General features: G+C 42.4%; 1 protein-coding gene across 1 annotated transcript in view; it reads left to right on the top strand.

Moving 5' to 3' along the window:
* LOC132817967 (lysine-specific demethylase 3A-like) overlaps positions 1-12,037 on the top strand; it is an 86,476-nt gene that overhangs the window by 58,164 nt on the left and 16,275 nt on the right. The window contains exons 18-22 of the mRNA XM_060828535.1: positions 2,304-2,475; positions 7,093-7,183; positions 7,771-7,901; positions 8,015-8,134; positions 9,217-9,356. Of these exons, the coding sequence (XP_060684518.1) occupies positions 2,304-2,475; positions 7,093-7,183; positions 7,771-7,901; positions 8,015-8,134; positions 9,217-9,356 (654 nt within the window). The remainder of the gene's footprint in view (positions 1-2,303; positions 2,476-7,092; positions 7,184-7,770; positions 7,902-8,014; positions 8,135-9,216; positions 9,357-12,037) is intronic.

The raw sequence follows: 12,037 nt of genomic DNA, 5'->3' as shown, positions 1-12,037 counted from the left end.
TTGCTCACCCTGTCCGTTCCTGCCACGCTGTGATCACCATCTTCCCTTTACCTTGCTTCCTTGTCTTGTCCTTTCTCTGAAATTTTGGAAGGAAGGATATGTGAAATCATTGACCCCCTCCATTTAAAGGCCTCTCGATCTCCCTACTTATGTAACCAGAATACTGGTTCCAGCATAGTTCTCAATTTCCCCAGGACTGGTGTCAATGTCTAGGGACTAAAAAGCCATTTGCGAACAATATTTGTTGATCTATGTATTTAATTTTCAAATCTTATTTATTTCCAATGTCAATTTGCTCATCTGGGGTATAATCCCAAGAGATTGCTACCTTTTTTAAAGATTTGCTTTTTAATTTTGCTTCAGTAGCTTATACTACCTTTTATGCCTAGTTCATCCTTTCTAGTTCTGAATATGTCATTGGTACAATGTGGACCGTCCTCATGTGACCCTCCCTTCCCACTGCATGCTGTCTCACGACCCAGCAAAGATGTTCTAAACTCTTGCATTGGACAGACACAGCCACCTGGCTTCTGCTTTCAGCTGCAGAGAACTGTGTTGTTGGCTGATACGTGTACATGCACACACATACGTGTACACGCACGCTCACTCACTCATTACATTCCAGGAATGGCCACTTGGGTCAAGTTTGCTCATCCTCCTGCAGCCATAACTTCCTTCCAGCAATTCAGGAATTTCTTCCATGCCCTTCCCTCCCTTCTACCCACAGTTAGGTGGAAACTTGGTCCTACTTGTTGCAAATTCTGTAGGACTTGAGCCTTTCACCTGATACATGCTGTGATAACTAAAAAAAAACACATCTGGGAAGGAACACCGGTTATTGTTGAACATTAAAATAGAGCCAATATTCTTGGTATGCATAAGCTAGCCTTAGCCTGGGACAGATACTTCAGCTGACCCACCCTGGGTCTGCTTTATTTTATCTGGAAGTGCGCTCAAATGGTTGTTATTGCACATCCCTGGAGCAGGTGGGATTTGAACCCATGCTTTTTGGCTGGGTCTACTTTATACTATCTAATCAACCTGTTCAGCGATGTAATTACTCATCTTTTGGAGCATGTGGGACTTGAACATCAGTCTCCTGGCTCAGAGATAGGGACACTACAACTGCACCATAAGGCTCAGGTGACGAGTTCCATCTGGGCAAGCCATTGCTTGTTACCAAGGGAACTCCTACTCAGTGAGCTCTTTGAGGAGATTAATTAGTGATTCCCCATGGGCCTTGTCACACATGTCAAATACCTTTTGGCGATGCAGCTGTTTTAACTGGCAATTTATTTCACAAAGACTGTCTTATGACAGGTAATATTCCTATTAAATAAACTGAGAAACCAGTCAGTGTGACGTAGACAGCGACGTTTTACTTTAACACATCAGCATTTCTAGTGTTATACACAATAGTAGGAGTACATTATTCAGCTCTGGTATTTTTTTTCCCATTACTCTCACCATGATTATGGAGATCAGACAATGTGGTAAAGCTTCGCGGGAAACTGGAGAACTAAGAGACACCCTTTAAAAATCAGCGGAGGGTAACTAAAGAAAAAATCCTGAGGGAGAAGATTAAATATGAGAATAAGCTAGCTGCTAACATAAAAGAATATTACAATGCTATTGAAACTTACAGAATACTGAGGTTAGATAGATGATGTTTCCTTTTGGAGAGATTAGGACCCGAGGGCACAGCATCAGAGTGAAGGGACTGAGATGAGGCATCTCTTTTGCTGGACCGTGGTGAATCTGTGGAACTCGTTGCTGCAGGATGCTGAGGAGGCTACGTCATTGATTGTATTTAGGACTGAGATAGGTTCTAGGGTTGCTGGAAGAGCCAGGAGAATGGAGTTTTCTTTCCTTTTTAATCTCTCAACTATAATGTTGAATGTTGTATTAGCTTTCTCTTTGTCTCCAAGTACTTCATTTCATAGTAATCTCTATATCAACCCCAAAATCACTTTTTAACTTCCACTGCCTGATTTTTTTTTTCTTCAGTTTATTACTCTGATTTGTCCCCAGTGAATTACGTCACATTACTGCCATAGATCTGAATAGTTTGAGAACGTGAACTGTGCAATCCATTTTCTCCTGAATGTCCTCCTTTGACCAAATGTTAGGCCCTTCTAATAGCTCATGTGTCTAGGTTTTAACATTTTGTCTCCTATCTTATAAATACAAGATATAACGGTAGACTTGCCTGCCATTGCTTCCTCCCTCTAACTGCTTTGTTCTTTTACTGCTGACTTCAGCTTCCTTTTAACAACAGTTTAATTTGTACAAATTTTGTTTAGCCGGTCATTGTGTCTGGAGTTCACACAAAGTTACGTGAAGAACTCTGGAAGCCAGAAGCATTTGGGGAAGAGTTTGGAGAGCAGGACGCTGACCTGATTGATTGCAGAACAAACACCATTATTGCTGGTGCGAAAATCCGAGACTTCTGGGATGGATTCGAAGACCTTTCACGTAAGTGGTGCACTTGCCTTTGAGGTTGTTTCCTTTGTCAGGAAGATTGAAAAGCAGGGTGTAACTTAAATGGATGATGACTGGAAATCCAAGGTGCAGAGGAATTTGGGTGTTCTAGTTCACATGTCACCAAATTTAGTATCAGGTATCGTAGGAAATTAAGGTTGAGAACACCAATGGAATGTTGTCCATTATTAGTAGAGGAATTGAACATGAAAGTAGGGATGTTATGCTTTAGTTAAACAGTTGAGATCACATCTCAAATCTTGAGATGCACTTGTAGTCTCCTTATTCAAGGAAGAATGTAAATGTGTTGGAAGAGGTTCATAGGAGGTTGATAACTGGAATGGATTAGGATTCTGACCAAGCAGATTTGCATGCCAAGTCAATGGTTAGGAAGGCAAATGCAATGATGGCATTTATTTTGAGAGGACTTGAATATAAAAGCAGGGATGTACTTCTGAGGCTGTATACGGCTCTGGTGAGACCACATTTGGAGTATTGTGTGTAGTTGGACCTCATATCTCAAGAAGGATGTACCAGCCCTGGACTGTGCTCAGAGGAGGTTCACAAGAATGGTCCCAGCAATGAAAAGCTTACCATATGAGGAATATTTGAGGACGCTGGGTTTACACTTGATGGCGTTTCCAAGGACATGGGATCCAATTGAAACATACAGATGACTGGATGGCCTGGACAGAGTAGATGTTGGGAAGATATTTCTGTTGGGAGGAGAGATTAGAACCTGAGGGCACAGCCTTGAGTAAAGGGAAAACCTTTTAGAATGGAGATAAGTTGAAACCCCTCCAGCCAGAGAGTGGTGTATCTATGGAATTCGTGGCCACAGAAGATGTGGAGGCCAGGTCATTGAGTGTGTTTTAAGACAGAAATAGATGGGTTCTTGATTGTCAAGAGGATCAAGGGTTGTGGGGAGAAAGTGGGAGAATGAAGTTGAGAAACTAATCATCCATGATTGAATGGTGGAGCAGACTCAATGGGCTGAATGGCCTTATCTCTGCTCCTGTGTCATATGGATTTATGAGGATACATTGAACAGTCTGGGCTTGTTTCCCCTGGAGTTTGGAAGAGTGAGGGGGTTATCTGATTGAAATGCATAGGATCCTGAATGGTCTTGTCGAGGTGGATGTGTTTTCTCTTGTGAATGAGTCAAGAACATGGGGCCAGTGTTTTAAAATTAGCCGTCACCCCTTTTTAGGATGGGGCTGAGGAGAGGTTATTTGAGGTTGTGCCTGTATCAAGTGGACGTGCGATCGTTGAATGTATTTCAGATTTCTTACACGATAGAGGAGCTGGGAATGTGGAATTCGAAATAAACAGTTCAATCAATACCTTCCTGAATGACACAACAGGCTTGAGAGGCGGAATGGTTTATTTCTGCTCTCTCTTCACCTGTTTGTATGTAGCATCTGTCATCACCTCAGGATATGCATAAGTGCTAACAGTCAGTGAAATGCTTTTGAAGTGCAGGCATTGTTATGATGTAGGAAATGAACAAGAAGCTCCCAAACTCAGCAACAACATGACTGGCTAATCTGTTCATGTGATGTTTTCTTACGTTGATTGAGGGATAAATATTGGTTTTCTCTGTTCATCTGAAAGATGGCAGTGCAGCACGCAAGCAATGCATTGGATTGTCCAGTTTCAGTTCTGAGTTTATCTCTTGATTTTGGAACCTACAACCTTCTCACTTTGAGGCAAGAGCATGTCTCTTAACCACAGTTGGCGGTACTCTTCAAAGTGACATAAAGCCTAAAGCAGCAAGGAGACACCGTCAGGGTTCAGAGATTAACCCTGTCGTGCTATTTGTTTCAGAAATGTAGTCCATGTTAGCAGTGGGTGAATGATTTTTTTTTTCGCACCCTCAATTGGAACCTGGTGTCTGTTGTCAGAGGTGGTGCTCGCTTTAGTTGAGTCATGTAGTTCTATTTGTAACGCTTTGTACTTGAATACAGAAGAGGGGGAAGAATTTACTCCTCTTCTCAAAACATTACAAAATACCAGATTTCAGATAGTTAGCTGCATAATAAGAGGATGTTGCAGCATCATGGTAAGTCGATTGGCTAATATTCCAAGACCCCAAGCTCCTGTTCCGTGGCACCTTTGGTTTGATTTGTACTCTGGCAGGTGGTGAAATTTGAATTCTGTAGAATCCGGAATTAAAGGCTTTGCTAATTGTGAACAGGTTGAGTTTTACAGCAATCAACCGTGGTCACCCAGGTCCCTTTTTCAGTCCCTTGTGATAGGCTCATCCAGAACAATAAGATGCATGGGACATACAGGAACCTGGCCGCGTGGATTCAAAATTGCTTGCTCGTAGACACAGGGAAAGCGAAAGGGTGTTTTGCAGGCTGGAGTTCCGTGACTAATGGTGTTCTGCAAGGACCCCTATTGGGACCTCTGCTTGTGATACATAGAAAAGTTTTGGATGAAAATGGAGAAAGGTGGGTTATTAAGTTTGCAGATGATACAAAGATTGGTGGAGTTGTGGGTAGTGTATAAGATTGTCAAAGGATACAGCAGGGTATATATAGATCAGTTGCAGATATGGACAGTGAAGTGGCACATGGAGTTTGATTCGGGTAAGTGTGAGGTGCTGCACTTTAGGAGATCAAATGTTGAGGAAAAGTGTGCAGTTAATGGCAGGACTCTGAGCAGCATTAAGGTACAGAGGAATCTTGGGGTTCAAGTCCATAGCTCCCTGGAAGTGGTCACACAAATCGATAGGATGGTTTAAAAAAAGCTTTATGGCATGTTTGCCATTATTGGTAAGGGAATTGAGTACAAGAGTCAGGATATCATGTTTTAGCTTTATAAGACTTTGGTTAGACTTTGTATTGCTTTCAACTGTGGTCACCACATTACAGGAAGGATGTGGAGTCTTTGGAAAGGGCTGAAGAGGTTTACCAGGATATTGCCTGGATTAGAGGGTATGAGCTATAAGGAGAGGCTAGCAAAACTCTTGTTGTTTTCTCTGGAGCGTTGGAGGCCGAGGGGGGTCTTGACAGAAATCTATTAAACTTATGAAATGCATAGATCAGGTTGATGGTCAGAATCTTTGTCTGAGTTGAAGTGCCTAGAACTAGGGAACATGCATTTAAGGTGAGAGGGGGAAAGTTCAAAGGAGATGTGAGGGGCACACATTTTGCAGCGGTAGGAGCCTGGTACCTGCTGCCAGGGGCGGCGGTGGAGGCAGATATGATAGGCAATTTTAAGAGACTTCTAGATAAGCACACAAATGTGCAAGGAATGGAGGAATATGGAACAAGGGCAGTCGAAAGGATGAATTTTACTTGGCGACATGTTCCTGTGCTGTACTGCTCTTTGTTCAATGTTCTATATTCTAAATTTATTGTCCTTACCTGATCTGGCCTATGTGTGAATCCAGACCCACCATAATGTGGCTGACTCTTAAATGTCCTTTTGGAGAATAAATACTCATATTTAGCAGTGTCCATATCCAATGGAGTGGCATGGTGGCTAAGTGGTTAGCACTGCTGCCTCACAGCACCAGGAACCTGGGTTCGATTCTATCCTTGGACGACAGTCTGTGTGGAGTTTGCATGTACTCTGTGTCCACTTGGGTTTTCTCCAGGTGCTCTGGTTCACTCCCACAATCCAAAGATGTGTAGTCTAGGTGGATTGGCCATGTTAAACTCGCCCATAGTGTTCAGGAATGTGTAGACTGGGTGGATCGGGATTCTATTCTATTTTATGAAATAATAAGGTGGAAACATTGGAGGGTACTTGCTCTGGTTTCATTTGAGAGAGGTTGAACAAGAGGTGGTAGGTTTTTTTTAATGACTAGAGTTTCACAATGACGGTGTTCAAGAGAAGTTTGTTTTCCCCCTGAGGGTCATTAATCCGTGAACCTCTCTTCAGCAGAGAATAGTGGAGGCTGGATTATGGGATATCTGTGAGGCTATAGTAGACATTAAGTGATCAGGGTGTCAAAGCTATATTAGTGGATAGACAGGAAAGTAGAATTCTCAATCAGATTGTGAGGCCATAGGTTTTGTTTTCAAAAGTTGGGACAATAGAAGCAGCCTGGTTGGGTGTGGCAGCTCTCCCAGGCAGGATTTCTGATTGTTTGTTTTTTTTTAGATTTGGCAGAAGCTGTTGGAGTTTTGAAGAAGTAGAGGTATTATCTCTCCTCTCGCTGTTACACCTAGAAGCTGGGGCTTCTGTGGGTGTTGCGTGTGAGAAAGTCTGATTTCTGAATTTGCACTTGTTGCTGAGGGGTGTGTTGATGGGATGCTGTTATAGTAGAACAGTTATTAGTAATAGTTACCATATCTATTATTCTAAATTTTCCAATGGCGTTGAGTTATTCTAAACTATTCTTTCTTTTGTTGTAATTTAAAATTTTGTGCAAAACACAATGTCGAGTGGTTTAACCAGTCACATTGCATCTGGAATGCAGCATTTTACATATACCTTTAAAATAAGAAAATGTTAGGGTCTCAGCTCCCTTTCAAATATTTTGACGGGATCTGGTCTGGTCTGTGACAGTATTTTGAAAGGATAGATAACTCTTTTCCACAGTCGAGATAGTGTAGTTGTTTTCTGAGGTTTAACGTTAATTTCTTCCTTTTAAAGGACGCCTTGCCACAAAAGAGAGGGAGCCTATGGCTTTGAAGCTGAAGGATTGGCCTCCAGGAGAGGATTTCAGAGACATGATGCTCTCTAGGTAGGTGGACTACTCTTCTAAAGGTGTGACTGTCAAAGAGCAGGTTATGCTGTACTGCAGGAAAATTTATGTTTTAAGATTACAGACCTTTTACAGCACAGGAGACCATCATGTCTGCACTAATCGGTAACTGACTACACAAATCCCACTTGCCAGCTTTTGCTACAGTAATGCAAGTGAGTATCTATATACTGTTTTAATGTTTTGATAGTTTCTGACTCACTCTCCTTTTCAGGCAGAGAGTTCCAGACACCCACCATCCTCTGGATGAAATTAAATTCTCCTGAATGCAACATTTAGCATGCTTATTGTTTACCTTTAACCTATGCCCCCTAGTATTGACCCCTTTGCATTCTGGGGCTACAGGTGTTCCTAACAATTAGCCTTGAAGGTGGTATTAAGTGGTTTCCCTTCTTGACATACTGCGATATTTTTTCTGCCTCTGAGGGTTGATAATCAGTGAACGTAGTCCTATAGCACTGTTAAGTCAGGAGCTTCAGGATCAGGAGTTCCATTCTTTGTTGTAGCACTGATGAAACATTGGTCATTTCTGTAGTTCCTTAGTGTCCTGTGCCTTTTCCTTACAGATTCAATGACCTGATGAATAATCTGCCCCTGCCTGAGTATACCAAGAGAGATGGCAAACTGAACCTGGCCTCCAGATTGCCAGATTTTTTTGTTAGACCTGATTTAGGTCCAAAAATGTATAATGCTTATGGTAAGTGAGCAGTGTTGCCCTTTGCATGGTGGATGCTCATATTTGGAGAGATTTTAAAAGTGGTTCTTATTGTAGATTATTAACTTTTTTTTTCTCTCTCTCTCATTTCTTAGGATTATTATCGGCAGAGGATAGAAAGTTTGGAACAACAAACCTTCACTTAGATGTATCAGATGCTGCTAACGTTATGGTGTATGTAGGAATCCCCAGTGGCCAGCCCAACCATGAAGAGGGTGAGTGTTTAATAGCCCTAACCCTCTAAACTAAAATGTCAATCACTTTTAACAAGTCAGTAAACAGCAAGTCTTGCTACTTCAGTGGGATTGCATATTCTTTGGGGTGGGTTGTTATCCGCAGCTCAGCAACAGCACTCTCGCCTCTCAGTCACAGGTTTTGGGTTTAACTCCTATTCCAGATTCTTGAAACACCAAATACCTAAACTGATGCTCCAGTCCGGTACCAGGTGAATGCTGTGTTGTGGGGGGTGCACCTCCCCCTTTTGTTTTTCGCTTTATAAATCAGAAAAATTCTCTAGTCTGAGGCCTGTTTAAAAAGCCGGGACCCCTCATGTAGTGCTGAGGGGATGCTGGACTGTCAAGAGTGGGAGCCTGCAATGCGCACTTTTGAGGCTTCCGTATGTCAAGATATGCTGAGGAATATCTGCTGTTTAAACTCCCTCATGTGAAATGTTGGTTTCTGTGTTAGAAACCTAGTTCCTTTTATGAGAACATCTCTAACTTTTGCTATTGCACCAAACAGCAATGTTTACTTAAAAGCCAATTTTAACCAGAATTGAAACATCCAATTCTACTGCAAATTTATGGTTGAACTAAAGGGTCTATTTCTGTGCTGTGTGACATACCAATCTGGAATGGAGACCAGCAATTCATATTTTTAGATGAGTCATGTTATTTGTAATTGTAACCATTCTTACAGAGCCAGTGGATCATGATACCAGATGGTTTGACAATGAACCAGAGATTGGTATTATTTGAATCTGGTTTGTGTTAAAATACAGGTATTGACTGACCCATTGCTGAGGTCACTGGTTAAGTTTGAAGTGTCTATGACCAAGCGGGGAGGATGATCAAGTAACCAGGGCTTTCTGTTCCTGATTTGGTATTCAGAGTGCTACAGCAAGTGCGGGTGTGTAAATTTTTTTTGAGCACAGGGTCAGACCTTTGGGACGAGAAGGGACAGTAGTTTCTAAAAGATGTATCCAACAACCGTTTTGCAATGTTGTTGGCTGCAGTTTTTGTTACAGAAAAATTTAATCATTTACTTTGGTTATTTTATTTAATTTTATGTTGACCAGAAATCCTGAAGACCATGGAGGATGGTGATGCAGACGAGTTAACAATTAAACGCTTCACAGAGTCCAATGAAAGGCCTGGTGCCTTGTGGCATATTTACTCAGCCAAAGATGCAGAGAAGATCCGAGACTTGCTGAGAAAGGTAACACTGGGGAGATGGTCAGGGTTTGGCAGAAAGCATGCGTCAGAATTTTGAGATCACTAGCATAGGGGAATTTTTGTACATCTTCCTTATCTTCCAAGATGATCCGAGAGAGAGGTGGTCTCAGCTGAGATAAGGAAGATGATGCTGTTTCAGGTGGCCATCTCTTTCACCATCATTTTTACACCACCTAACTACCATTCGTCCTTTGGCCCTCATTTCCCTGTTTCAGCCAATGCAAACTGCTTCAGCAGCACTCTTCCTAAGCCCTAACTGGGTTCTGTATGTGAGTAACATTGTCACCTGTCTCAGTTTGCAAAATGGCATCCATCCTTCTGTCTTCAACAATGTCTTGCTTACATTGTAGCCGTCTTCTCTTTGCCAGCTGTTTATTTTTTTTTTCCTTTCATCATCAAACCAAAACTCAATAACCCCAGTCCGACAGCCCCAATTCTCAGTGTCACTTGATTGCACTGCTGTTCCCTCATGGCTAAACTTTCCTTCTACTCAAGCGGAGCTCAAAATTCCTTTCCAACTAAAACCTTTGACCTCAGTCCACCTCCTGGTCCCTTGATCCTCCCCACACCTGACTAAGGAGAGCTGTATACTGTGCTACAGGTGCATTCTCAGTACTGCCCTGTACAGTTGTTGTAGACTTTATATTCAAGGCCATCATTCTATTTGCTTCCTAATTATTTTTCCATGTTAATGTTATGATTTATGTACACAAGCACCTAGGTCCCTCTGTACCACAGCCGCCTTTCATCTCTCTCTCCAGTTAGGCTCTCTCCAGGCTTCCACCCTGTCTACAATTGCCACAGCTGTACTGTGTGTATGGTATGTTGTACCATATCATCTCAAACTATTGCCTGGCATGCCTGCCTCTCAGCAACTCTGATAAATGATACTTTGCCCAGCTCAATGTTGGCACATGCATAGATCTTGTTGCAGGAACTTTTGTACTCTTAATCCTTGATTCCAGGTGCTTGCTTAGATTGACCCCAACAATGAAAGTCTTAATTGTCTAAGCTGAAATCGACACATCTGGTCTACATTGTGGTACTGTGCACTTTGCTATGTTTGACTACTGTCATAGAGTCATAGAGATGTACAGCATGGAAACAGACCTTTCGGTCCAACCTGTCCATGCCGACCAGATATCTCAACCCAACATAGTCCCACCTGCCAGCATCTGGCCCATATCCCTCCAAACCCTTCCTATTCATATACCCCTCCAAATGCCTCTTAAATGTTGCAATTGTACCAGTCTCCACCACATCCTCTGGCAGCTCATTCCATACACGTACCACCATCTGAGTGAAAAAGTTGCCCCTTAGGTCTCTTTTATATCTTTCCTCTCTCACCCTAAACCTATGCCCTCTAGTTCTGGACTCCCCAACCCCAGGGAAAAGACTTTGCCTATTTATCCTAACCATGCCCCTCATAATTTTGTAAACCTTTATAAGGTCACCCCTCATCCTCCGATACTCCAGGGAAAACAGTCCTAGCCTGTTCAGCCTCTCCCTGTAGCTCAGATCCTCCAACCCTGGCAACATCTTTGTAAGTCTTTTCTGAACCCTTTCAAGTTTCACAACATCTATCCGATAGGAAGGAGACCAGAATTGCACGCAATATTCCAACAGTGGCCTAACCAATGTCCTGTACAGCCGCAACATGACCTCCCAACTCCTGTACTCAATACTCTGACCAATAAAGAAAAGCATACCAAACTCCTCCTTCACTATCCTATCTACCTGCAACTCCACTTTTAAGAAGCTATGAACCTTCACTCCAAGGTCTCTTTGTTCAGCAACACTCCCTAGGACCTTACCATTAAGTGTATAAGTCCTGCTAAGATTTGCTTTCTCAAAATGCAGCTCCTCGCATTTATCTGAATTAAACTCCATCTGCCACTTCTCAAGCCCATTGGCCCATCTGGTCCAGATCCTGTTGTAATCTGAGTTAACCCTCTTCACTGTCCACTACGCCTCCAATTTCGGTGTCATCTGCAAACTTACTAACTGTACCTCTTATGCTCGCATCCAAATCATTTATGTAAATAACAAAAAGTAGAGGGCCCAGCACCGATCCTTGTGTCCTTGGCAACTATTCTTCATCTACCTTATGCACATTCCGTTTCGGGTTCAAATTTCCTTCACTTATGTCTTGGCATGCACTAAATCCCAATCAACTATGTTCTTTATTCTTAACTGACCTCAACCCTCCAACATTCAACTACTCCCTTTTGTGTTTTAATCTTTACGGTCTTGTCTCCTCTGTTTGAAGCCCTTTGAAGTTCCCTGTTCTCCTTCTGTCATTCTCAGCCTTATTCGTTCTTTCAGTTTTTCTTCAGGTTTTGGTAGCCACGCTGACAGTCACTCCATCACAACATGCTGAAGCCCTTCCTAATGCCCTCCATTTGTTTTGCTTACAAACCCTCCTTTTAAACTTGTCAGTTGTATCTTCTGTCAGTTCCACACAAGTCCCTGGTCAGTGTCCAGTTCTTCTCTAAAGTGTCATTGATGATCTTCACTAGATCAGTACCACTGAAGATAGTGAGGGCTGGTCAGTCACATTTCTCCAAAATCCAGTTATGAACTGTCTGTTGAATAATTCTGCTCCAAGTTTGAACACGAGAGAAATCTCCTTGCACGGCTCTGAATGATACCAGGACACGATGC

This window comes from Hemiscyllium ocellatum, chromosome 1 (genome assembly GCF_020745735.1).
Source record: "Hemiscyllium ocellatum isolate sHemOce1 chromosome 1, sHemOce1.pat.X.cur, whole genome shotgun sequence".
NCBI classification, from domain to species: Eukaryota; Metazoa; Chordata; class Chondrichthyes; order Orectolobiformes; family Hemiscylliidae; genus Hemiscyllium; species Hemiscyllium ocellatum.
The sequence above is the reverse complement of the archived record's forward strand: the minus strand, read 5'-3'. Positions and strand labels throughout refer to the sequence as shown.